Source organism: Macaca nemestrina, chromosome 3, assembly GCF_043159975.1.
Source record: "Macaca nemestrina isolate mMacNem1 chromosome 3, mMacNem.hap1, whole genome shotgun sequence".
In the NCBI taxonomy this organism is placed as follows: Eukaryota; Metazoa; Chordata; class Mammalia; order Primates; family Cercopithecidae; genus Macaca; species Macaca nemestrina.
The window spans coordinates 79405518-79433180 of NC_092127.1; the positions used below are offsets into that span (position 1 = coordinate 79405518).

Here is a 27663-nt window from a genome sequence, read left to right on the forward strand (position 1 = left end):
TTCAGAAGCATAGCCACTCCTATTTTATGAGCTACTCACATGACAAATGTTATCTTTTGCTATAACCTTTGTTAAGTTGGAGAAAAGATGGATTTAATGAGATAAATGAAAAGATACTTAACATAATACATCAAGGCACTATTTGCTGTTATGCCTTGTTATTTATTTCCCAGCACTTGTTTCTTATTATAGATTTTTTAAAGACTATAACCTTTTACTAACTGTGGTCTTACTAAAATTTGTGCTTGATACTGCTTTTCAGTATCAAAGCATCCCTTTAACTAGAGCCAAAGGGATGGAAAAGGCAAGATATAAATAACTGCCTCTTGTAGATCTCTTATTTACATTGAAAATTATTACCATATGTTTAGAGCAAATCTCAGAAAATTTCAACAGCTTCTGAAGATGTCTATGAATGTGGAAAACTTTTCAATCTCAGTTATGTTCCTAGACTGGTCTTTTCTGACTACTGGTTGTTAACCTTTCCGTAGCCCAGGACCTCAAGCCATATATATCCTTTGGGTATAACCCATGGCCAAAGTTATTAAGATGAAATGACTTTCAAAGTCAGAGAAGGACAGCATAGGGAGAGGCGGTTCTTTGTAAGTCATTACAGGTAGAACAGGGCAGAAGGAAAAATATGTTCTGGAGAAAGGGCCATGTTCCTAACTTTGGAGATGTGTCATTGCCAGGAACCTAGTATCTTCCAACTTGAATTGGTGGCAGCTGTTCCACTGAGACAAGGTGCATGTATGCCTTGTGGCTAAGTGAGCAAACTGGGCTTCCTCTTAAATGTTTGGAATCCTCAATTGATTCTTTATTTCAAAACTTTATAAAAGATACAGTTTTGTAAGCCATTATTAATAATTAATGCTTATCGGCCAGGCATGGTGGTTCATGCCTGTAATCCCAGCACTTTGGAAGGCTGAGGCGGGTGGATCACTTGAGGTCAGGAGTTTGAGACCAGCTGGCCAACATGGCGAAACACCATCTCTACTAAAAATAGAAAAAATTTGCCATGCATAGTGGCGCATGCCTGTAGTCTTAGCTACTCAGGAGACTGAGGCAGGAGAATCACTTGAACCCAGGAGGTGGAGGTTGCAGTGAGCCAAGATCGTGCGACTGCACTCCAGCCTGGGCAACAGAGCAAGACTCTATCTTTAAAAAAACAAACAAAAAACTTAATGGTTTATCAATATTTATTATTGAAATACTTGTCCAGGTAACTTTACACTTATAATTAATTCATGGATTTTGTTAGCAGCATTGGCTTTCTCAAAAGGACAAACTCAGAATATCTTTATAAAATATAATTCATGATCACAAATTACACAAAAATCAGTAGAAACAGTTTTTATGTTCAGATTTTTAAAAAAACTTGGAATACTTTTAGATTTACAGAGAAGTTGCAAAGATACATGGAGCGCTTCTGTGACCACTCACCCAGTTCCCCTAGTGTTAACCTTTTATTTAACCGTGAATCATTTGTCAGAAGCTAAGTAACCAATATTGGTAATTACTATTAACAGAACTTGACTTTATTTTTCAGATTGTACTAGTTTTTTAATTAATGTCATTTTTCTTTTCCAGGATCCAGTCTAGGATACCACACTGAATTAGTCGTCATGCCTAATTAGTCTCTGGTCTGTAATAGTTCCACTGTCTTTCTTTTTCATAAACTTGACAGTTTTGAGGAGTACTGATCAGGTGTTTTGTAGAATGTGCCTCAGTTTGAGTTTGTCTGATATTTTCTTCATGATTAGAGTGGGGTTATGGATTTTTTGGAAGAATACCAGAGGTAAAGGTCCTTCTCACTGCATCATGTCAGGAGTTACATGCTATCAGCTTGATGGTTTATTAACTTTGGACACTTGGTTAAGGTAGTGTGTGTTGCTTTTTGCTGCTGAAAATTACTGTTTATTTTCCCTTTCCATACTTCTATTCTTTGGAAAACAGTCACTAAGTCCAGTCATGGGAGGTGGTGGGTGGGGAAGATTACATTCAACCTCCTGAAAGTGGAAATATCCATATGTAGTATTTGGAATTTTTGCATATGGGAAATTTGTCTCTCCCTCCCACTCTAATTTGTTTATATCAGTATGGACTCATGTATATTTTGTATTTTGGGTAACACAGTATTTATTTGTTGCTTAAATTGTCCAGCTTGGCTATTAGGAGTTCTGCCAGGTTGGCTGCTATGTCCCTTTGATGTGCCCATCCTTTTGATTTTTGAGCACTTCCTTGCTTTCTGGCACTACAAGATGCTCCAGGTTCATCTTGTATATTCCCTGCCCCAATGCTAGAATCCCTAGAATCAACCCCTCCTCCAAAGAGCCCTGGTTCCTTTTGTTGGAGAATCATACTTAGAAACCAAGAACTGGGCATTAGATGTGCTTGTTGCTACTGGGATGTCATTGTTTGCAGCAGAATTGAGAAATACGTAGGCATATTAACCCATACATATGTACACATCTGTAATTATTATTGTAGGTGTGTACACAGCTCAACATGAGTTTGTACTGCTGTCTTCAACTCAAAATTTGTCCCAACATTTTATGGTATATATTTAGATTTTGAAGTTGATATTTTCCCAATTGACAGAATAAACTCATTAAAAGAGCAAAAAACCGAGAACTAACTTTCAGCAGCTCTTTGCAAGAAATGTAATATTGATACTTTAAAATAATACTGCCTTCAAATGATGCCTGTCTCTTTAAAATCTTTTGGCATAGTTCTTCCAGGGACAAATATGGCCGTATTTATTTCATAGATGGAAAAACTGAGCACAGAGCTGTAATGAAGGCAGAATTGAGATATGAGGGCAAAAGCTAATTAAATACATCTTCACAGGTAGCCTTTCTTTCAGTGAACCTGTAGACTAGTCCAGTAATACTCATTAAAATTAGTTGTTAGAGGCTGGGCATGGTAGCTCAGGCCTGTAATCCTAGCACTGTGAGAGGCCAAGGCAGGCAGATCACTCGAAGTCAGAAGTTCGAGACCAGCCTGGCCAACATGGCAAAACCCTGTCTCTACTAAAAATACAAAAATTAGCTGGGCATGGTGGGACACGCTTGTAATTCCAGCTACTCAGGAAATGAAGGCACAATAATTGGTTGAACCTGGGAAGCAGAGGTTGCAGTGAGCTGAGGTTGCACCGCTGCACTCCAGCATAGGCGTCAGAACAAGACTCTGTCTTGGAAAGAAGAAACAAATTGTTAGCCTAAAACCCACTCTCTCTAAATTTAAAAGAGTGATTATTTCTTTCAGTATTTATAGAAGTATGAGATTATCAGAAGGTGTGATGCACAATGCTCATTATTTTATCATAGTACAAGACAGGTATAACATCTAACAGTAAAGAAGATGGAATCTTTCTATAAAAATTCTGTTATTAATAGTTGACTGACTTCAGTAACTTTGAGGAGTAGAATGAAACTTATTAGGCAAGATCTTTTCACATACACTATGTTGCATTGTTCAACATTCATAGAAATTACTTGCAATATATTGATTTAAGCCTTATGTGGTGACTGGTGCTATATTTGAAGTAGCATTTTTAGTTTGCTGTTTTTCCTCACTGCTTAATCCTACAAAAACCAACGATCTGCCTAAAAAATAAAAGAATTGTAGTCAATGGCTAAATATTGAGCCACATGCAAGGCAACTGGGGTAGGTAATGAGGAAACCAAAAAATGCCACTCCTGTTTCCAACGAGTACAAGAAGATGGTAATAACCAATATTCATTGAACTCTTCACATGGCGGGCAGTATTCTGAGTCCTTCACAGTCACTTAACCCAATCATCACAACCACCATACAAGGGAAATATGGATATTCCATGTCTTTGTTGCAGAATAAGTTACTAAGACAGTGATTTCTGAAATATTTTATGCATAGAGTGAAATGAACAGTAAATGGTTTGAGTAAAAACCCTTCTTTGATTTCATACTCTATTTAATGACATCAAGATGTGAACCACAGGCAGATGTGGAAGTTATCAAATTAGATTTTTTCTCTCCCAAATAATGGTATGAGATGAGTTCCTTATACCTATTTCTTAAGTATTCCTTATACTTATTTTAATATATTAGAAATGGTGCCTTAACACATTTTAATTTTTTCCCACTCTAAGATTGCTTGCTTTTAAAATTATAAGGTCCAGAGGAATTACAAAAGATAAAGCCACCATTTCATCAAATCTGAAAGCACTGTCAAAGTAAATTTTGTACAATAGCCAACCACCCAAGGAGGAGCTAAATTAAATCCAACATTGAGCAACCCATGGTACCTTGTTAGCACGCTGGGTGGTATTTTATGGGTAGGACAACATGCTTTCCCCAAGAAACACCATAGAGACCCTCGTTGTTCTGTGAATTTCTGCATGATCCTGTCCCTGAATTAGCTCTACCTGTGAAAGCCAGATTTGAAAAATCCAGGAGTAACTGGGTGCGGTGGCTTATGCCCATAATCCCAGCATTCTGGGAGGCCACGGTGGGCGGATACCAGGTCAGGAGTTTGATAGCAGCCTGACCAACATGGAGAAACCCCGTCTCTACTAAAAATACAAAATTAGCCAGGCATGGTGGTGCATGCCTGTAATCCTAGCTACTTGGGAGGCTGAGGCAGGAGAATTGCTTGAACCTGGGAGGCAGAGGTTGCGGTGAGCCGAGATCATGCCATTGTACTCCAGCCTGGGCAACAAGAGCTAAAACTGTCTCACAAAAAAAAAAATCCAGGAGTTACCTGTAGTTTACTTTGGCCCAAGTCTCCTATACAAACAAAGAGCATTTAAAATAAGTTACTGCAAGTCCTACAAAGTAACTCGCACTGGGGAAAGGACTACACATGAAACAGGAACATATATGCCACCAACTATGGGATACCTCAGAGAGATTCCGAGTTTGGTTCCAGAACGCCAATAAAGAGTCACACAAATTTTCTGGTTTCCCAGTGCATATAAAAGTTGTTTATACTAAAATGTAGTCTATTAAGTTTGCAATAACACGTCTAAAAAAATAATGTATATACCTTAATTTTAAAATATTGCTAAAAGATGCTAGGGATCACCTGAGCCTACAGTGAGCTATAATCTTTGTTGATGTGGGTCTTTTTGAGGGCTGCTGACTGATTAGGGTGGTATTTGCCGAAGGCTGGGGTGACTGACAGTTTCTTAATAAGGAAGTTTGCTTCATTCTTTTTTCTTTTTCTTTTTCTTTTTTTTTTTTTTTTTTTTGAGATGGAGTCTCGCTCTGTCATCCAGGCTAGAGTGCAGTGGCATGATCTTGGCTCACTGCACCCTCTGCCTCCTGGTTCAAGTGTTTCTCATGCCTCAGCCTCCTGAGTACCTGGGATTACAGTTGCCTGCCACCGTGCCCAGCTAATTTTTGTATTTTTAGTAGAGACAGGGTTTCACCATGTTGGCCAGTCTGGGCTCGAACTCCTGGCTTCAAGTGATCTGCCTGCCTTGGCCTCCCAAAGTCCTGGGATTACAGGCATGAGCCACTGCACCTGGCCATCCATTGATTGTTCCATTCACTAAAGATTTCCCTGTAGCATGTGATGCTGTTTGATAGCATTTGACCCTTCTTTCAAAATTGGGGTCAGTTCCCCCAAACCCTGCTACTGCTTTGTCAACTAATACTCTGAATCCTTTGTTGTCATTTAAACCCGGGAGGCGGAGCTTGCAGTGAGCTGAGATCCGGCCACTGTACTCCAGCCCAGGCTACAGAGCAAGACTCCGTCTCAAAAAAAAAAAAAAAAAAAAAAAAACAGTATTCACAGCATATTCACCAGGAGTAGATTCTATCTCAAGAAACCACTTTCTTTGTTCATCCATAAAAAGCATCTCCTCATCTATCAGAGTTTTATCATGAGATGGCAACAATACAGCCACATTTTCAGGCCCTACTTTCAGTTCTATTTGTCTTAATACTTCTGCCACATCTACAGTGACTTCCTTCACTGAAGTCTTGAACCCCTCAACATCATTGATGAGGATTGGAATTAACTTCTTTCAAACTCCTGTTAATGTGGAGTATATATACATATACCTGTATATAACGTTTGTGTGTATATATAAAATGGGTTGGTATGTTGTCCTGCCCATAAAATACCACCCAGTGTGCCAATTGAAGTATATATAATTTTAAAATATTTATATATAAATATATATTTATATATATTTACATTTATATATACATAATATATATTTATATATAATATATACAATATACATTTAATATATTAAAATAGAATATATATATATTTTTTAAAGAGGGTCTTACTCTGTCACCCAGACTGGAGTGCAGTGGCACAATCAGCTCACTGCAGTCTCAAACTTGGGCTCAAACAATCCTGCCATCTTAGTGTCCTGAGTTGCTGGGAATACAGGCATGTGCCGCCACTCTTGGCTAATTAAAAAAAAAATTTTGTAGAGACAGGGTCTTGCTTTGTTGCCTAGGCTGGTCTCAAAACTCCTGGCCTCAAGCAATCCTCCCACCTTGGCCTCAACAAAGTGCTGGGTTTATAGGCATGAGCCACTGTGGCTGATACATATATTTTTGATTTTTCGTTTTTCTTTTTTTTCCCCCTCTAGTTTCTAGTTACATACCATAAGTGGATATTTTGATCTCCCGTGAATCACAGATGTTCTTAATGGCATCTGGAATGATGAATCCTTTCCAGAAGATTTTCAATTTACTTTGCTCAGAACTATCAGAGGAATCACGATGACAACTACAGCCTTATGAAATGTATTTTGTAAATAAGACTTGAAAGTCAAAATTTCTCCTTGATCCATGGGCTTCAGAATGGATGTTGTGTTAGCAAGCATAACAGCATCAGTCTCTGCACATCTCTATCAGAACTCTTGGATGACCAGGTGTATTGTCAATGAGGAGTAATATTTTGAAAGGAACCTTTTTTTCTGAGCACTAGAGCTCAAGAGTGGGCTTTAAATATTCCGTAAGCCATGCTGTAAATAGATGTGCTGTCACTAACTAGGCTTTGTTGGTCCATTTATAGATCATATTTAGCATAATTCTTAAGGGTGCTAGGATTTTCAGAATGGTAAAGGAATGTTGACTTTAAAGTCTTCAGTTGTATTAGCCCCTAACAAGAGCATCAGCCTGTTCTTTGAAGCTTTGAAGACAGGCATTGACTTCTCTCCAGCTATGAAAGTCTTAGATGGAATCTTCTTCCACTAGAAGGCCGTTTCATATACATTTAAGATCTGTTGTTCTGACTGGGCATGGTGGCTCACACCTGTAATCCCAGCACTTTGGGAGGCTGAGGCGGGCAGATTGCTCGAGGTCAGGAGTTCAAGACCAGCCTGGCCAACATGGTGAAACTCCATATCTACTAAAAATACAAAATTAACCTGGACATAGTGGCACATGCCTATAATCCCAGTTACTTGGAAGGCTAAGGCAGGAGAATCGTTTGAACCCAGGAGGCAGAAGTTGCACGAGATCGCACCACTGTACTCCAGCCTTGGTGACAGAGCAAGACTCTTATCTCAAAAACAAAAGATCGTTGTTTAGTGTAGATGCCTTTATCAATGATTTTAGCTAGAGCTGGATAACCTGATGCAGCTTCTACATTAGCAGCTGCTGCTTCACCTTGCACTTTTATATCATGAAGATAGCTTCTTTCCTTAAACCTCAGGAACCATCCTCTGCTAGCTTCCAGCTTTTGTTTTGCAACTCCTTCACCTCTCTCAGCCTCCACAGAAATGAAGAGTTAGGACCTTGCTCTGGATTAGGCTTTGGCTTAAGGGAATGTGGCTGGTTTTATCTTCTATCCAGACCAACTAGAACTTTCTCCATATCAGCAATAAGGCTGTTTAGCTTTATTATCTTTTGTGTGTTTACTGGAGTAGCATTTTTAATTTCCTTCAAAATTTTTTTCTTTGCATTCATGACTTGGCTTTTCTCCTTTGCACTCACAACTCGGCTAACTGGAGCAAGAAGCCTAGCTTTCTGCCTACCAACATTACTTCCTCACTAATTTAATCATGTTTGCTTTTGATTTAAAGTGACAGACTCTTCCTTTCATTTGGACACTTAGAGGCCTTTGTAGGATTATTAGTTGGCCTAATTTCAATATTGTGTTTCCAGGAGTAGGGAGGCCCCAGGAGAGGGAGAGAGAAGGGAAAGGTCAGTGGAGCAGTCCAAACGCATACAGCGCTTATGGATTAATTTCCCCTTCCCCTATGAGCGCGGTTCATGGTGCCCCAAAACAATTGCAATAATATTCAAGATTACTGATCACAGATCACAATAGCAGACATAGTAACAATGAAAAATTTTTAAATATTGCGAGATTACCAAAATGTGACACAGAGACAAAGCGAGCCAATGTTGAAATACAGGCAGTATCTGCTAAGTGGTATAAAACAATCTATGCCTGTACCTCTAGAAAGGAAGAGTAGATGTTTGGGGCAGCTGGGATTAAATGAGGCCGAGCTCACACAAGTGATGTGAAATTGCCTCGGGCTAGGCGGTCTGTGTGTATCCCCTGGGTGGCAACTGGCATGTCCCAGCCGGCCTGGGGGCGAAGACCGCGTACCTCTCCCCGCCCCCGCGCTCTTGGCCCCCGCGGGCTCCGGAGTGACTGGGAGGAGCTTTAACTCTGTGGGAAGGACCAGCACGATCCACTGTAGCTACGGCGGCGCCAGAACCAACTGGCCCCACTCTCCGGGGCAGAGGGCGGGGCCGTCGAGGAAGGGCCGAGGGCGGGACCGGGAGCCTCTGGCTTCAGGAAGCGGAGGCCAGGGCGTCTGGCTGTGCGCTTGGCCGCAATGAGCTCGGCGTCGGGGCTCCGCGGGGTGCACCCCGCAGGTAGGCCGGGGGCGCTGACTGGGCACCGAGCAGGTCTGCGTCTTGCTCCTGCTGGAGGGGAAATGCGGGTTAGCGGGCTGGTCTCGCGGACCGGAGCGGGGCGGCGGGTTCCTTCGGCTTTGCAGGGCGGCCTGGAAAAGTTGCACTCTTGGATTGAAGGGCTCAGGGCTGGCGGGGACGGCTTCGAGCGTCAGTCTAAGAAGCACTCCGGGACCTGGCCGCCGCCTCCTGGCGGTCCCGGGTAGCGGCGCCGGCGCCGTGGCGTGCCCCTGCCGCCTTTGTCCTCCCGAGCAATGAGCACTTTCGGGGCGCCCCGGCTGTTTAAACCTTAAAAGGCTGGCCCCACCTGGGCCTGACGTTCCCCCACGCCTGGCCGTTTTAAATGCTGACTTTTGGGGGTTGGATCTTTGTTTGCTCACTTCGAAAAGTAAAAAGGAGGGGTTGTTCCGCCGAGTCATAAATCATAACTGGCCGCGGGGTGCCCGGGCCAAGGCCCTGAGTCCGCCCGGGCTTCAGCTGGAGGCGGCCAGTTCCTGGCGGCGAGCATACCCCGATATCTCTCTTCTGCATCCGGGAAACCTGCTGCTGTCTGTCGGCTTGAGCCAAAACCACAATAACTTTTCTCTGCAAAATAATCTATTGCTAAGAGCATACGTTCTGTCACTTATTACTGGTAAAGTTTAGAAACTTCAAGCCTGGCCAGAGTAAAACAAACAAAAAGTTCGAAACGCCTGCAGTTGGCCGGACGCGGTGACTCACGCCTGTAATCCCAACACCTTGGGAGGCCGAGGCGGGCGGATCACCAAAGATCGGGAGTTCTGGACCAGCCTAACTAACACGGTGAAACCCCGTCTCTACTAAAAATACAAAAAATTAGCCAGGCGTGGGCGCCTGCTGCTGGGGAGGCTGAGACAGGAGAATCGTTTGAGGCCGGGAGGTGGAGGTTGCAGTGAGATCGCGCCACTGCACTCCAACCTCCGCGACAGAGTGAGAATCAAGAAAAAAAAAAAAAAAAAAAGAAACGCCTGCAGTTGGTTAGAGTGCCTTTGTTTAAGAACTTTTTACATTTTGCTGCACAAAGGAAGTGGTGCTCCAGAGGCAAGTTGTAAAAGTCACATGGTCGTAGAGGGAGTAGATAGGTAGCCTTGTCCTGGAGGCACAGGATCCAGTTGCAATCTCTAGGGGCGGGAAGCCCGGGTTTCCTTCACTCACCTGCTCCCTTCCTCTACTTCCTCCACCGCACTCCCCCGTACATGTTCTAGGCCTGATGGAGGTTACTCTACATAGGGTTACTAAACATATTGTTGATGGAGCCGATGGGTAGATTTTCATAGAGAGTGCAGTGAATGAAGACGATGACAGTAGAATGATCCAAGTCGTTTGGGAAGTTGAACAAAGTTTAGAAAGGTAGCTGGTCTCAGGTGGGAGGGGCTGCGTGGAGATGGGCCTGCAGAAACTTTGGAATCTGCAGGTGGGCCTGGCTTTCAATCCCAACTCCACTTTGCCGACCTTGGCACGCCTGGCCCCCTCTGTCCCTGTTCCTGAGCTGTGGAACTGTGAGATAAGGTATCTAAGGCGTCAGGCCATCAACAAATGGTAGCTGGCAGGATTATCTGGAGGGATTATCAAATTAGAGTGAAGTGAAAAAAGGAATGATTAGTTTTGTAAAACCTAAACTGATTTAAGGAACAAGGAGGTGGCAGTTACATTATCCTGGGAAGGAAGAGAAGTGAAAAGAGGGCCGGACACGGTGTTGGGCGCCTGTAGTCCCAGCTGCTGGGGAGGCTGAGGCAGGAGAATCTCTTGAATCCGGGAGGAGGAGGTTGCAGTGAGCCAAGATTGCGCCACTGCACTCCACCCTGGGCGACAGAGGGAGGCTCTGTCTCAAAAAAAAAAAAGGTGAAAAGAGGTCAGGAATCAGGTTTAAGGAAGGGCACATTTTTGATAAGTAGATTGCAAATGAAAAGGAATTTCTATATCTGTTATAGAGGGTAGCTCCTTCATTAAAATTTATTTTCTCCATATCAATAAAGCTATTTCTTACTTTATCCAGGTTTTTAAATATTAATGCAGGCCGGGCGCGGTGACTCACACCTGTCATCCCAGCACTTCCAGGAGGCTGAGGCAGGTGGATCACTTAAGACCAGGAGTTCCAGACCAGCCAGGACAACATAGCAAAACCCCATCTCTCATGAAAATACAAAAAAAAAAAAAAAAAAAAAAAATTAGCTGGGCATGGTGGCGCATGCCTGTAATCCTGGCTACTCTGGAGGCTGAGACAGGAAAATCGCTTGAACCCAGGAGGCGGAGGTTGTGGTGAGCCAAGTTCACACCACTGCACTCCAGCCTGGGTGACAGAGTGAGACTCCGTTTCAAAAATATAGAAATAAAAAATAAATATAAATGCGGCATAATGATACTTAAGTGCCCCCTTCTGGAAAGCTTGTCTGCTTGGGATACACAGCTCAAGGTGGTCATGATGTGTTATTTTCTTTGCAATCTGTGGGTAAAGTTTAACTCCAGAAAAGTATTGGAACTTAGGTCCTGACATCTGTCTCCATAGCATTTTGTTCTGATTCGGTGTTTGCTAGAGTGGCCACTGGACCTGGTCATTAATTGGTACTACAGGATGCAGGGTGCACTTTGTGAGAGTGAAGGTAAGTTACAGCCAGCCAGCATCAGAACCGGTGTCCAGAGCCTAGGTTTTTCCCTACATCTGTAGCATTAACAAACAACACAAAAACTTAAAAAAAAAAAAAATCCCTCACTGAGGTTGCCAAATCTGTTAACTTTGAAACTGAATATATTATTTTAAGAGATGGGGTCTAGCTCTGTTACTCAGGCTGCAGTATGGTGGCTATTCACAGGGGTAGTCATAGCACACTATATCCTAGAACTCTTGGGCTCAAGAGATCCTCCTGCCTCAGCCTCCCAAGTAACTGGGACTATAGGCTTGCCACTATGCCCGGCCCGCACGTCGTTTTAAATAGATTTTCTTGAGCAGCTACTTGATACTAGTTAGCCATTCTTAAACCTGTAGGTCTTGACTAATGTGAGGGCATATTTGAAACAACCCAAACTCACATCTTAAGTTACTAATATATCAGCTAACAACTGGGAAGCTACTTCTTTGGGAATATGAGAAACAAGAGTTTTAAAGACCCAAGCAAGAATACATCTCCAGTGTTTTCACCCTGAGGGATATGAGTTAGTTTGCTGAGCAGCCATTTGGCACAGCTTCCGCGAGTTAGGCTGTGAGCAGCCTCCGGCTCAGCAGTCGGTATGGAGCAGAAGCCGCAGGAGGTGAGCCGCTGGCCTGCTACCACCAGGGCAGACGCTGAGACACTGAGTGCTTTCCAAGTTGTGCAGAATTTTGGCGGGTGAGGCAGATGGTTGTGACATATGGGTTTAATTTTCTTGAAGTTACTGTTTCTTTGTAGTCTAATTGGTTAAAAGATAAGCAGGTGAGGTTATCAAAAGGCAGTAGATCCCGACAGCTTTTGAAAATGGGAAGAGTGAAATCCCTGTGCTGTCTTCATAGAGCAGTGTGTGGAGTAGGAAGTACCTGGTTGCTGTGCTCACCTACGGCAAAGGTCGGACTAAACAGCTTTCTCATCTGCCATGCAGCGGGGAGGACCAGTTGGAGAAGTTGCTTTTAGCTCTCACACCTTAGTGTAAAAATCACTTTGTGAAAAATGAAGCTGTCACCTCCTTCCTCTAAGATGCTGATTCTGTCTCAGTTAGGATCCAGGAATCTGCATTTCAACATCCACACCAGGAATTCTGATGTCCAAGGTTGAGCAAAACTGACTTAGGGCTTATGGACAGAGGGATGCCTTAGTGGGGTCTTAGTTGGGTCTGATTGCTTGGGGCAGTTCCTGGAGGAATAGGCTAAAGGGGACTTGAACTGAATTCCCCAGCTTGTATTTTTTTTTAGGAGAAGTGAGGTTAGAACAATCAGGTGATGGGGGCTAGTAATGGGGAGATCTCTTAAGGACAGGGAAACACAACCCTTTTGGCTAGGAGATGATGGGTAAGAGGCCATGCTTTACGGCCATTCCTCCTCAACTGAAGGGTGCCTCTTGCTATACTGCTAATATTTCGGTTTATTCATTACTGTCTCCCCTCTAAGCTGTTGAGCTATCAGGTAAAAACAGATGCATGAGTGGATGGGGACTTTATTGTAGAAGATGCCACACTTTTTGCACTGTCCGGTGTAGAAGCCACTGGCCAATTAATTTAAATTGAAAATAAATTGAGTTCCTCACTGCACTAGCTACATTTCAATGCTCAGTAGACACATGTGGCCAGTGGCTACCTTATGAGACAGTGCAAATATGGAACAATTCCACCATCACAGACAGTTCCATGACATAGCACTGCTCTGGAGAGTAGATAGCAATTCAGTGGAAGGCTGGCTGTCCAGGAAGTAGGGAGTCCAGTTGAGATTGGAGAGCAGAGAGCTCCCTTATAGAGCTGGAAATGCGGATGTGTCATGCAGGAGATCCAAGGTCCAAGTCTTTGCCCTTGCCCTTCCTTTCCTCCGCCCAAACTTCTACCTCTTCCAGGCCTACACCACTGCTAAGCCAGCATTAACCACACACTGTATTTCAGTTCTCCTGTAGGACTCAATTCTTTGTTTCAGAAAATATGTGCAAAAACATTTTCTGCATAACAAAGCAACTTCATATTTCAACTCCATAATCACAGAACTATGTTACTCTAGGCATATTTTGCAGTGAATGCATTTGTGTAATATTTTCTCCATTTCCGTTTATAAGATTGTTATTTTGCAGGTCGAGTTGGGGGTGAGAAAGCATAGAGCTGTTAATTTATAGTTTATTAGTAAGCAGTTTCCCTTCATTTCCTTCTCTTCATATACTTTGGCTTTTAAACTAACCGAAACAGAAGGGTCTTCGAGTTTGGGAGTTGGAAGGGGAATGGGAGTTCCTACTATATTTTACTGCCTTAAGTAAAAAATAATGAACAAAAATCAACTTTTTTTTAATAGGTGGGGAAGAAAACATGACAGAAACAGATGCCTTCTATAAAAGGTAAAGCCATGCTCTTTTCTAATAAAGGTCTCGTCCTTTGATGGTCATGATCAGCCTACAGAAATCAAAGCAAGAATGGGTCCTGGGAGCTGGAAAGAAGAACTGAGCAGGCCAAGTTTTAGCCTCTGGGGAGCTGATTTGTAGATAAGGCAGGTGGTGCTGCCCCTGGTTGTCGAGGGACCTGGAGTCAGAATACATACCGGCATGGCATGAGCCTAGAGCTAGAGCTTGGTTCTGAGCCTCGTGGTTATTCTTGGTTGCTGGATCCTGGGGGCCCGGGGAAAGACATCAAGGCAGAGGGTTAGGGATGTCAGGATGGCACATGGCTGCTGTTTACCGATTGCCAGAGAGATATTTCAGGACTTCCCTTATTAGCATGGCTTTTCCTGGAGCACACCAGTGGAACATCAGCCTGGCAAGGAGGAAGCTCAGCTCTCTATCTACATGTTGCCCTAGAACTTGGAGGGGCTCATTATTTAATATGACTTGAAGTGATTGTTTTTGAACTTTTCATTAACAGAGAAATGTTTGATCCGGCAGAAAAGTACAAAATGGACCACAGGAGGAGAGGAATTGCTTTAATCTTCAATCATGAGAGGTTCTTTTGGCAGTTAACACTGCCAGAAAGGCGGGGCACCTGCACAGACAGAGACAATCTTACCCGCAGGTAGTAGTTTTATCTACATATCAAGATGAGGCAGTTAAGTGATAAAATTACGTTTGGCCAGGTGTGGTGGTTCATGCTGGTAATCCCAGCACTTTGGGAAGCCAAAGTGGGAGGGTCACTTGAGGCAAGGCGTTTGAGACAAGTCTGGGCAACAGAGTGAGACCCTGTCTCTACAAAAAATAAAAATCAATTAGCTGGGCATGGTGGCAGTAGTCCAGCTACTCTGGAGGCTGAAGGGGCAGGACTGCTTGAGCCCAGGAGTTCAAGGTTGCACTGAGCTGTGATCGTACCACTGCACTCCAGGCTGGGCTACAGAGGGAGACCTTGTCTCTAAAATTAAAAAATAAAATAATTTTTTTTCCAGGCTTCCAAAAGAAAAGTTAAAAAAAAAATTAAAAATTAAAAAAATTCCAGACTCATAGAAGTAGGGAAAAAAAGTTACTTATCGTAACTTGTCAACACTAATGAGGTAATAGCAGATCAAGAGTGTTTAAAGATGGGCCTCGCTTTGATGCAGCCTCCCTTAAGAACTTGCCTGAGTTACCTTCCTTACTCTGTTCTGTTAAATGTTGACAGGCTTTGCATTTGTACTAACATTTGCATAGTAGACAACAACACACTAAATTCAATCGGCTGTCATGATTAAATCCTTTCCTACCATGGTGAATGAAGGGAAAACCACCATTGTTATATTTCATTTTTTTTCTCCTAAAGAAAGAAAATTTGTGTCATTAAAATGTGTATAGATTCCTCCAAAGTAAGGATATTTGACAACTTTGAAAAGTTTATAGGCTAACATTTCATTTAATATATCACTAGGTTTTCAGATCTAGGATTTGAAGTGAAATGCTTTAACGATCTTAAAGCAGAAGAACTACTGCTCAAAATTCACGAGGGTAGGTAGTTTTGCTATTATATAGTTCATCTTCCTCTAATGAGATTGAGTCCTTTATCCTATCTGTAAAGACAGGTACAAGCAATTACTTATGTGACAAAAAAAGTATTAATTTAGCACAGGTTACAGGTTTTGGGTATGCTTCTGTGTTTCCGTTACCCAGCACATTTAGAGACCCTTGCAAAGAATTATGCCTCTAAAGTTTATATTTAGCATACCACTCGTTACAGTCTATTGTAGAAATGAATGAAATGACCCCTTCAATTGGCGGTAAAAGCCTAAAATGCAACTACTACAGGTGCTGGGCAGTCAATAGGCTTTTTCTTAGTGACTCCTTTCATGACCGATTTTCTCACTGGTTTCCAAATCGTGTTGGTTTACATACATTACCTCCTTTAATTCTCCCATCAATATGGGGTACATATTCTGATTACAACCTGTATTATAATCATCACTGCATACCACGGGTATTCAAATCATTTGCCAACGATTATATTTGCATAATTACTTTAAACTTTCTTCAGAGCTCTTCTTTAAACTGCACATCATTTTAACTTTGGCTGCTTACCAGCTTTTCTACTTTGCTCAGAAGCTTTGGAAGACATCAGTCTCATGTCACCGCACCCGGCCTTGAGTACTCTTTTGGAAGCTCTAAGTGCTATAATCTCTTTTTTTTTTTTTTTTTTTTTTTGAGTCGGAGTCTCGCTCTGTCGCCCAGGCTGGAGTGCAGTGGCCGGATCTCAGCTCACTGCAAGCTCCGCCTCCTGGGTCTACGCCATTCTCCTGCCTCAGCCTCCCGAGTAGCTGGGACTACAGGCGCCCGCCACCTCGCCCGGCTAGTTTTTTTTTTTGTATTTTTTTTGGTAGAGACGGGGTTTCACCGTGTTAGCCAGGCTGGTCTCGATCTCCTGACCTCGTGATCCGCCCGTCTCGGCCTCCCAAAGTGCTGGGATTACAGGCTTGAGCCACCGCGCCCGGCCTCTTTTTTTTTTTTTTTGAGATGGAATCTCGCTGTGTCCTCCAGACTGGAGTGCAGTGGCATGATCTCAGCTCACTGCAACCTCCACCTCCTGGGTTCAAGCGATTCTCCTGCCTCAGCTTACCAAGTAGCTCACCCCCAAGCCCGGCTAATTTTGTGTTTTTAGTAGAGACAGGGTTTCACCGTGTTGGCCAGGCTAGTCTTGAACTCCCAGCTTCAAGTGATCCACCTGCCTCGGCCTCCCAAAGTGCTGGGATTCCAGGCGTGAGCCACCGTGCCCGGCCCTAAGTGCTGTATTCCTATGGTGAAAGTGCAGCAACACGTGGGGAGTTGTTGAGCAGCAGTTCCTGGGTCTTTTGCTCTAAGGTCTCTGCTGATTCAAGGAAATTTTTAGTTTATTGCCAAAGTAACTTGGATCTTAAATGAGATTCCCTATCATAATCCCTTTATGTTTTCCACATCATTCTGTGTTTTAGAAAGGCTAATGAAATTTGGTCAAACTCTGTTACTCTGAACTTGAATAAATTTGGATTTTTTAAAACATAAGATACAGTATGGTATATTGTTTGATTAAAGACTAAAATAAGTTGTTTCATTACAGATATTTTACACTTATTAAAGAATAGACCAGGCGTGGTGGCTCATGCCTGTAATCTCAGCACTTTGGGAGGCCAAGGTGGGTGGATCACTTGAGGTCAGGAGTTCGAGACCAGCCTGGCTACATGGCAAAACCCTGTCTCTACTAAAAATACAAAAATTAGCTGGGTATGGTTTCGAATCTGTAATCCTAGCTACTTAGGAGGCTGAGGCAGGAGAATCGCTTGAACCAGGGAGGTGGAGGTTGCCGTGAGCCAAGATCATGCCACTGCACTCCAACCTGGGCACCAAGAGTGAAACTCTTGTCTCAAAAAAAACAAAAAAGACAAAACCACAAATTTTCCTCTTCCCCAGTCATATGGATGTAACTTTATTCTAGTATTAATAAACTGAATTTTTATGTGTAGATAACAAGCATCGTGTTTTCATTTCTATATTCTCTTTTGGGTCCTTTATAGTGTCAACCTCTAGCCACGCAGATGCCGATTGCTTTGTGTGTGTCTTCCTGAGCCATGGTGAAGGCAATCACGTTTATGCATATGATGCTAAAATCGAAATTCAGACATTAACTGGCTTGTTCAAAGGAGACAAGTGTCAGAGCCTGGTTGGAAAACCCAAGATATTTATCATTCAGGTAAGACTGATTACGTTGTCATCTTAATTATAAAGTCTGTCATTTGGAACATGTGATAAAGGTCTAAAAGCCAATTTTGAAAGTAACTTTCTCCAGTAATTGGACAGGCCCTTTTTGAATTCTGGCCAATCAGAGTTGCACTTTGAGCTGTTAGTAATAATTCTTTGACACTCTCATTGTCTGTATTACAAAGTAACAGCATTTGGATTGACACTTGAAGTGACTCACAAAGTAACCAATGTGCTACTCGCTGGCCCAGCATGATATCAAGGAGAGCCATTGGAAAAGGTACCTGCTGACTAAAGAGTGCCGTGCAAGGCAACCTTATCAGACTAAGTTTGCTTCTTTGGGAGGTGGAGAGCATATAAACCAGTGGAAAGAATGGAAAAATAAAGCCTTCTAGTCTTATCCTGTCTCATCCCTTTCACATTGCCCCTTAAACCAAAATTGTTTCCCTGCTGCCAAATTGGTTTTAGGGATAAAAGTATTTTTTACAGGTGTGATAGCTCATGCCTGTAATCTCAGCACTTTGGGAGGCCGAGGCAGGCAGATCACCTGAGGTCAGCAGTTCAAGACCAGCCTGGCAAACATGGTGAAACCCTGTCTCTACTAAAAATACAAAAATTAGCTGGGCATGGTGGCAGGTGCCTGTAATGCCAGCCATTAGGCACAAGAATTGCTTGAACCTGGGAGGCAGAGGCTGCAGTGAGTCGAGAACACACCACCGCACTCCAGCCTGGGTGTCAGAGTGAGACTCTGTCTCAAAAAAAAAATTTTTTTTTTTGTATGAATAATATTACTTGGCACATCATTAAGGATTTTTTTTTTTTTTTTTTTTTTTTTGAGATGGAGTCTCGTCCCCCAAGCTGGAGTGCAATGGTGCAGTATCAGCTCACTGCAACCTCCGCCCCGGGGTTCAAATGATTCTCCCACTTCAGCCTCCTGAGTAGCTGGGATTACAAGCACCTGCCATCATGCCTGGCTAAGTTTTGTATTTTCATAGAGACGGGGTGTCACCATGTTGGCCAGGTTGGTCTTGAACTCCTGACCTCAGGTGATCTGCCCACCTTGGCCTCCCAAAGTGTTGGGATTACAGGCATGAGCCACTGCACCCGGCCAAAGATTCTGCACTACAAAAGAGAAACCTGACATGCCAGTGCCCCAATTCTGTATTTCCATGAATGGCATGGAGGACATAATATTATAACGTCTATTCTTGCATTACTATAAAGAAATACCTGAGACTGGGTAATTTATAAGGAAAAGAGATTTGATTGGCTCACAGTTCTGCAGGCGGTACAGGAAGCATGGTGCTGGCATCTGCTTCTGGTGAAGCCTTAGGAAGCGTAGAATTATGGTGGAAGGTGACGGAGAGCCAGCATATGACTTGGTGGGAGTGGGAGCAAGAGAGTGCTAAGGGGGAGGTGTCAGACTCTCTTACATAACCAGATTTCATGTGAACTGAGTGAGAGCTCACTTATCACCAAGGGGAAGATGCTAAACATTCATGAGAGATCCTCCCCGATGAGCCAGTCACCTTCTACCAGGCCCCACCTCCCACACTGGGAACCACATTTTAACATGAGATTTGGAGGGGACAAAAATCCAAACTGTATCAAACATGAAACTGCATTTCACATCCTACCATAAAAACCTTGTTTTGGGGTGAGGAAGTGGCTGTAAGAAGTGAAGGATGACTGCCTCGTTTCTGGTTTGGACAACTGCATTGGAATGTCTGTGGGACATGGAATTGGTGATACAGGTGTAGAACCTAAGACAGGTGGCCTCGGCTGGAGAAAGAAATCAGGAGGTGGTCATGGAAGCCATGGGATTAGATGAGTTTACTTATGTTGAATACCACCTGAAAAAGGAGCGTAAAACAAAACTGCGGGGCACCCATGAGGAATGGGCTGAAGAGGGAAGATACTGAGGAGGATGGACACCACGAGAAAAATAAGAAACACATAATGACATGATTGTTTCATGAAAAAGGGAGTGGTCAACACTGTCGAACACAAGAGAAGTGGAAATAACTAACGAGCTACTACAGGAAGAAAGCCACAAATGAAGGAAATAATTTGCCAAGTTACTTTCTCTGTATGCCTTAGATTCTTGGTAAAAAGAGCACCTCCCTCATGGGGTGGTTGTGCGGGCAAAATTACCTAATGAATGAAAACCACTTAGAACGGTGCCTGGCATACGGCACGCCCTCAGTAGAGGCTCGCTCTTTACTCTTATTGCAGTTGACTGGGCAGGTGATGCCATCAGGTTAAAGGTGTTCTGTTTTATTTAAGGACAGTAGAAAACAAGGCCTGAAAATAAGCCTGCTGATACCAAGATTAAAATTTGCCTATAAAAATGGGGTAGTAGGGATTTTCTATTTATGATTTTAAACCATTCAGGACTTTTGATGCTCATAATTCTTTAACCATTTCAGAACTGATTGATGCATTTATGCGGCTACAACAGAATCTTACTAGCTGACTGTATTCGTGTATAGGGTGGCCATAACAAAGCACCATAGTCTGTATGGTTTCAATAGCGGGAATTTATCGTCACAGTCCTGGAGCTGGAAGTCTGAGATGGAGATGTGGGGAGGGTTGGTTTCTTCTGAGGCCTCCCTTCTTGGCTTGTAGGTGGCTGTCTTGTCCCTGTGCCTTCATATGGTCTTTCTTCTGTGCATGTCTGTGTCCCAATTTCTTCTTATGAAGACACTGGTCATGTTGGATTTGGGTTCACCCGTATGACCTCATTTTTCTTTATCACCTCTAAAGGCCCTGTCTTCAAATACAGTCATAGTTGAGGTATTGGGGCTAGGACTTCAGCATATGAATTTGGTGGGAACACAATTCAGCCTGTAAAAGTCACTTATGAGAAGAGTTTAGTGTTAGCCTCTGAATGAGTCAGAATTTAATGTTAATTTTGAGTGAGTCTAAATTTAATGTAAATTCTGAGTGAGTCAGAATTAGTGGGTAAAAATTTGAGACCTCACTTTTTAATGGGCACACAAGGAAGAATGTGCATTAACAGGTATCTTGTCAGGTCAGGCTGGATGTCATTTTAACTCCTAACAATTTATAGCAGCAGCCAGGCAAGCAAAAGTCAATCTGGAGATACACTGCCTGCCTAAATAGAAACACTTAGGTCAATACTATAGCTTTCAAAAGCGAAGGTGTGCCCTGGGTGTGGTTAATCCATAAGAAATTTTAAAACCACAAGCTTTTTCCTCTACAGTCTACCCTTCTACCAACATAATTTTATGCATACTTGGGGATGCCAATTTTTTCTTAAAACATTAAAAGGCCGGGTGCAGTGGCTCACGCCTGTATTCCCAGCACTTTGGGAGGCCAAGGCGGGCGGATCACGAGGTCAGGAGATCAAGACCATCCTGGCTAATACGATGAAACCCCGTCTCTACTAAAAATACAAAAAATTAGTCGGGCGTGGTAGCGGGCGCCTGTAGTCCCGGCCACTCTGGAGGAGAATGGTGTGAACCTGGGAGGCGGAGCTTGCAGTGAGCGGAGATCGCGCCATTGCACTCCATCCAGCCTGGGTGACAGAGCGAGACTCCGTCTCAAAAATAATAATAATAATAATTAACTAAAAGAAAACGTAAGTAGGAAACAGCTTTGTTGGCTTCTGTCCCCTCTAAACCTGAATGTATTGCTTCTGAACTGCTCAGAATGTGGTTTCTGTTGTAATGAAGGTGTACCGGCTTACACGTTCACTGCACACATTAAGCACTGGGAAGAAAACAGTAGGCAAAGAGGTGGGTTTTTCCTCCTTGTCTTGTAGGCATGTCGGGGAGACCAGCACGATGTGCCAGTCATTCCTTTGGATGAAGTAGATAATCAGACAGACAAGCTGGACACCAACATAACTGAGGTAGATGCAGCCTCCGTTTACACGCTGCCTGCTGGAGCTGACTTCCTTATGTGTTACTCCGTTGCAGAAGGTGTGTGGTGTTTAAAACAAACATATAATTACCTCTCTTGGCTAAGGTCCTGTAAGTTTCACCTTTGATTGGTTTGGGTCAGGTCTTTCTGTTGGGACAGAGTGATTCCATCCTGAAGCTCTCAGACTTATAATTTTCTTTGACCACATAGCACAGAGTGATAAATGAAAGTGTAAAATACCTTACAGAAAAATCATTCCTGAGAGTTATATTGAGTAAAACAGCAAGTCTAATTATATTAACATTAGCCTACCATCATTTACTGAGGGTGGTAGTGCCATTGTGGTAATTGTCCTGGAAAGCTTTAATTTTTTTTTTTTTTTGAGACAAGGTCTTACTCTGTCACTGAGGCTGGAGTGCAGTAGCATGATCATGGCTCACTGCAGCCTCAATTTTGAGAAACTGAGCCTCAGCCCCCCTGTAGCTGGGACTATGGGCATGCACCACCATGCTTGGCTAACTTTTTAACTTTTCTGTAGAGACTGGGTCTTTCTGTGTTGCCCAGGCTGGTCTCAAACTCCTGGGCTCAAGTGATCCTCCAGCCTTGGCCTCCTAAAGTGCTGGGATTACAGGTTTGAGCCATTGCACTCAGCATTTTTTTTATATATATATATGTATATATATGTATTACACATATATGTGTATATATGTGTATAAATATGTATTATATATGTATATATGTATTTATTACATATATATTATATATAATATATATGTGTATATATATTACATATATATGTGTGTGTGTGTTTGTCTTTTTTTCTTTGGGAGAGTTTCACTCTGTTGCCCAGGCTGGAGTGCAGTGGTGCAATGTTGGCTCACTGCAACCTCTGCCTCCTGGGTTCAAGTGATTCTCCTGCCTCAGCCTCCCAAGTAGCTGGGAATACAGGTGCCTGCCACCACACCCAGCTAATTTTTGTAGTTTTAGTAGAGACGGGGTTTCACCATGTTGGCCAGGCTGGTCTCGAACTCCTGACCTCAAATGATCTGCCTGCTTCAGCCTCCCAAAGTGCTGGGATTACAGGCATGAGCCACCATGCCCAGCTGAAAAATATTTTGATAATGGTTCTTTGCTTTCGTAGTAAATAATTTTGTTTGACTTCTTTTTAGTAATCTCATGTCTCAGTCATTGTCTATCTTGGGAATTTTTTAGGAAATGGAGGAAATTATATAGAATTAACTCCATATATATAAAACTATACAGAATTAATCTCTTTTCCCATTTGAGAAGAGTCAAAAAAAATTTAAGCCATATATATCATGGACACATCTTAAGACTCTTCTAAGCATTTTTAAGAACTTACACTTCTGTAACTATAAAGAATACACACAGTGATTGAAAGCCAGAAAACTGCAGCAACATTTTCCTTCTCACTTTTTTAGGATATTATTCTCACCGGGAAACTGTGAACGGCTCATGGTACATTCAGGATTTGTGTGAGATGTTGGGAAAATATGGCTCCTCCTTAGAGTTCACAGAACTCCTCACACTGGTGAACAGGAAAGTTTCTCAGCGCCGAGTGGACTTTTGCAAAGACCCAAGTGCGATTGGAAAGAAGCAGGTTCCCTGCTTTGCCTCAATGCTAACTAAAAAGCTGCATTTCTTTCCAAAATCTAATTAACAGGGGCTATCTTATTTTACAATTTAATCTATTGAAAATGTCTTTCTCGGCCAGGCGTGGTAGCGCACACCTGTAATCCCAGCACTTTGGGAGTCTGAGGCGGGCGGATCACCGGAGGTCAGGAGTTCGAGACCAGCCTGACCAACATGGAGAAACCCCATCTCTACTAAAAATATAAAAAAAAATTTAGCTAGGCCTGGTGGCGCATGCCTGTAATCCCAGCTACTTGGGAGGCTGAGGCAGGAGAATCACTTGAACCCAGGAGGGGGAGGTTGTGGTGAGCCGAGATTGCACCATTGCGCTCCAGCCTGGGCAATAAGAGTGAGTGAAACTCCGTCTCAAAAAAAAGAAAATGTCTTTCTCTTCTTTTTATATAAATATCGTTAGGCTGAAGCATTATGGTCCAATGATTCAAATGTTTAAAAGTTTAATGCTCAGCAGAGAACTGCCTTTAAAAAAAAAAAAAAAAAAAAAATTCATGTTGGCCATGGTGAAAGGGTTTGATATGCAGAAACAAAATCCTCAGGAAATTAGGTAAATAAAAATTTACAAGCATTAATAAACTGCAGGGTTACATAAAAATCTAGCTGATTTAACTTGTATTTTGTTACTTTTTTAATAAAAGTTTATTGTTTGATGTTTTTAAAGGTTTTTGAAATCCAGGAATTAAATAATTATCCCTTAATAAAATATTTGAAATTCATATTTTACTACATTTTTCTAATTCGCATTCTTGTTCATTTGTGTAACTGATAGATATTTTTTACTCGGTCATATAAATGTTTAATATTTCATCTACATATGAATTACCACATTTTGTGTATGACTTTAATTCCTACTTTTAAAAAAATCAGCATTCCAGAATTGTTATATGGCATTCTGAGGATGAAATAGAAAACACGATAATTCTTAGCCACTACAGGCTGAACACCTGCAAAATCGGATTCTGTCAGCATCTTCCATGTTAAGTTCCTACAAACAGTCCAACAGTCATCAGACCCATTCACACATGATCACATTAATAGAATAACAGGTGTTACTTTCAAGGTTCAATTCATATTAATATGATGTAGAATCTGGGTAATACTGTTTTGTTAATAATCTGCCAGAGGCTGAAGAAGGTTAACTGTTTCGGCTTCAATACCTGAAACTTGTGATTTGCAGGTTCAAAAGCAATCGTTTATATGCACTGTTTCAGGTGAAGTTGGTACCTGCTATACTTTATGGTTGGTGGAACATTTATGCCTTTTTGATAAATGATAAAAAGATCTTACTCCCAACTATTGCATATTAAAAAAAGAAGTTAAGATGATTCCTTGGGAGGTTGAGGCAGGAGGGTTGCTTGAGCCCAGGAGTTTGATTTGGTGAGACCTAGTCTCTAATTTTTTTTAAAAAAGATGATTCCAAATTAAGTCTAAGAATGAAAGTGAATGCCAAGCACATACCCTTTCACCTTCACATAGAGAACATGGGACAAGCTGACAAGGATTTTTAGCTAACAGCAGCCACTGTTGCTTTGATAGACGCATACAAGCCCTTTCTAACATTAGCAAGTCTTAAAAATCCAAAAAGTAAAAATCTTAGTTGAGAACTTCAAACAATACTTCTGTTTTACAAGAATTTAATAACAAAAAAAAAGATTGAACAATCAAATTGAAATGAACCATGGGACTCAAAAACATCCTAAGTTGCAAAATCAATACAAAATGGAAAATCCGATGACATTTAAAAACGTAAGATTAATTCTTTTCATTGAGTTCTTCTACTTGCATTTGCAAATAGAGAGAATGGCGCACCTGTTTCAGGGATTCTTTAGCCTGTCATGGGAAAAAGAAATAGCATGTGATCAGAAAGAATGAGAAACATACCAATGTTACTGCTTGAAAGGAATTCTATAAACAACGTTTCCTTACAGCAATAAAATGTTTAAACTATTAGTGACAAATGCTAAAATATTTTTTTTTTTTTTTCTTGAGATGGGTTTCATTCTGTCACCCAGGCAGGAGTGCAATGGTACCATCTCAGCCTACTGTGACCTCCGCCTCCCTGGTGCAAGTGATTCTCCTGCCTCAGCCTCCCAAGTAGCTGGGACCACAGGTGCCTACCACCATGCCTGCCTAATATTTTTTGGTATTCTCTGTAGAGAGGGAGTTTCGCCATGTTGCTCTGGCTGGTCTTGAACTCCTGGACTCAAGTGATTTGCCCACCTTAGCTTCCCAAAGTGATGGGATATAAATATTTCAATATTATATGTGGATCTTTTTAAAAGATGAGTTTACTAATTCATCCTTATGTATTTAAAAAAATAATAGTTGATGGGTGCTGACGAGTTTATGGGTGCAGCACACCAACATGGCACAAGTATACATGTGTAACAAACCTGCACATTATGCACACGTACCCTAGAACTTAAAGTATAATAAATAAAAAAAAAAGGTTTAAAACAACCAAACCAAATAATAATAATAATAATACTAGTTTATCCCCTTTATAATGGTTTTCCAGTTCATATTCTTTAAAAAACTCTTAACCTACCACTTTATCTTTTTATCTCCACTTTATTACCTTAGAGATAATTAACAAGGTGTTAAATATTTAAAAAAATTTTTTTAGAGATGGGGTCTCACTCTGCTGCCCAGGCTGGAGTGCAGTGGTGTTATCATAGTTCACTGCAGTGTTGAACTCTTGGGCTCATGGGATCCTCCTGCCTCAACTTCCCAAGTAGCTAGGACTACAAGCATGTGCCACCATGCCCAGCTAATTTAAAAACAAATTTTGTAGAGATGAGGTCTCACTATGTTGACTAGGCTGGTCTCCAATTTCTGGACTCCAGAGATCCTCCCACCTCAGCCTCCCAAATCGCTGGGATCACACTAGGCTTACCTTCTAAATCTCAAAGGCACTGTCCTATAAACTAGCTGAAAGAACATTCCTTAGCCTTCTCAGGATTATTCAAATATAAGGGAATCCGCAAAATTTTTTTAAAAGCATTATATTTTTCCTATAGAATGATTATATGAAATAAAATACATTTTTTTAAAAGGCTTGGCCAGACATGGTGGCTCACACCTGTAATCCTAACACTTTGGGAGGCTGAGGTGGGCGGATCACTTGAGGTTAGGAGTTTGAGACCAGTCTGGACAACATAGTAAAACTCCGTCTCTACCGAAAATACAAAAAAAGTAGCCAGGCATGGTGGCAGGCGTGGTGGCAATCCTACAACACACAGAAATCTAGGACCAAGATTTAATTTGTGAGGATGAGCCACCAATTGTATTTCCCTGATACTAAGTTCAGGCTCCCAAACAAACCAGCTATAAGATGTATTTGTAGTATACCTTAGCAAGGTCTTCTTTTAACTTGTTGTATTGCTCCACATCAAAATGCTGTTGCTTTGATTTCTTGTGGAAGAACTGAAGAAATTGCCTACTCTTAACAGCTGAGTAAGTATAATCCTTAAAAAAAAAAGAGAGAAGAAAATAACATGTTCTGAATGAACATAATGCCTCTGCAAGAAGGATACTTGACTCAGCAACACCAAAGCAAAAGAAGGCAGATGAATGGGTAAAATATTTGCAATGGCCATGAGAGTAAGCATAAGCCAACACAAATAAAACATTTAGTCTCATTTAAGATCTGCTGCTCCTTTCAAACACAGGCAAGCTGGGAGAAATTACACATAATGGGAAAGAAGAAGGAAGAAAAAAGAAAAGGGAGATTTTTGGCATACTGAATAAACCATGAGACAAAGCTGATATTACTGAATGTTTTGCAATGCAAATTCAGTTTTATTTATAAATGAGGGCACAGAGAACACGTTTATCCCAATGGAGGAATCTGTGTGTTACACTAATTACTTCTCCATAGAAGTTATATATAATTTCTCTGTGTTGTAAGTCTTCATCCAGTCTTGTGAAAAACAATACATTTACCAGCTCATAAAAACCCAGATGGCAGTAATTCAGTAAATAAAAAGGCTTTATTGCTCATTGCTTAGATAAGAGATTCTTTGCAAAGATGTTCTAACTTACCATTTTCCTAACAAACTACTCACCTGTCGAGTGACTAAAAAGTATGCAAAAAAGACCATAGAATTTGCAAACGTGATGAAGTATGTAACTGGTTCCATGATATCCCAGGAGTACACCCACCACGTGAGCCAGGCTAGTGCCCCACCCTGAATGGACAGCAGTGCCAATCCAGCCCACAGGAGTCCGCTGGTTTTGGCTTCCGAATGAGCTGCTATTCCAGCTTTCACCTGAGGGGGAATGAAAAACTTAATTCCATTTACAAATACACCAACTAAAGGGACAAAAAGCAAGATGAAAAAGAACTCTTAAACAAATGCACATCTGTATTACTTTGAAGAGGTCAGATATATGGAAAAACAATTTATAAAACATATACATGAATGAGTAAA

At 41.8% G+C, this 27663-nt stretch overlaps 2 protein-coding genes across 5 annotated transcripts in view; one reads left to right on the forward strand and one right to left on the reverse strand.

Moving 5' to 3' along the window:
• The first annotated feature begins 1510 nt into the window (after positions 1-1510).
• LOC105486264 (caspase 6) lies at positions 1511-27434 on the forward strand. 2 transcript variants are annotated; one of them, XM_011749035.2, is made up of 7 exons: positions 1511-1643; positions 13852-13894; positions 14415-14561; positions 15381-15457; positions 17491-17666; positions 21462-21621; positions 23005-27434. In XM_011749035.2, exons 2-7 carry the CDS (start codon positions 13866-13868, stop codon positions 23241-23243), a joined length of 828 nt encoding a protein of 275 aa, XP_011747337.1. In that variant the 5' UTR covers positions 1511-1643; positions 13852-13865; the 3' UTR covers positions 23244-27434. The 2 variants fall into 2 exon arrangements, with proteins under 2 accessions (XP_011747337.1, XP_011747336.1); XM_011749034.3 differs by lacking the exon at positions 1511-1643 and adding an exon at positions 8724-8840.
• LOC105486265 (mitochondrial calcium uniporter dominant negative subunit beta) overlaps positions 18463-27663 on the reverse strand; it is a 112955-nt gene continuing 103754 nt past the window's right edge. For 2 of the 3 annotated variants that reach the window (XM_011749036.2, XM_011749038.3), the window contains exons 6-8: positions 27298-27501; positions 26582-26698; positions 24848-25060 (exon numbers count right to left, since the gene is read on the reverse strand). In XM_011749036.2, coding sequence (XP_011747338.2) covers positions 24983-25060; positions 26582-26698; positions 27298-27501 — 399 coding nt within the window. In that variant the 3' untranslated portion in view covers positions 24848-24982. Of the gene's footprint in view, positions 20534-24847; positions 25061-26581; positions 26699-27297; positions 27502-27663 lie in introns of those variants that run through there. The other variant, XM_071093202.1, reaches the window with a different exon arrangement.

Excerpts from the sequence above, each read along its gene's own strand:
- LOC105486264 (XM_011749034.3), top strand. The coding sequence starts at position 8,801 with ATGAGCTCGGCGTCGGGGCTCCGCGGGGTGCACCCCGCAG. Across the intron at positions 17,667-21,461 it reads CCAAGATATTTATCATTCAG|GCATGTCGGGGAGACCAGCA; the intron begins GTAAGACTGATT and ends CTTGTCTTGTAG. Across the intron at positions 21,622-23,004 it reads GTGTTACTCCGTTGCAGAAG|GATATTATTCTCACCGGGAA; the intron begins GTGTGTGGTGTT and ends TCACTTTTTTAG.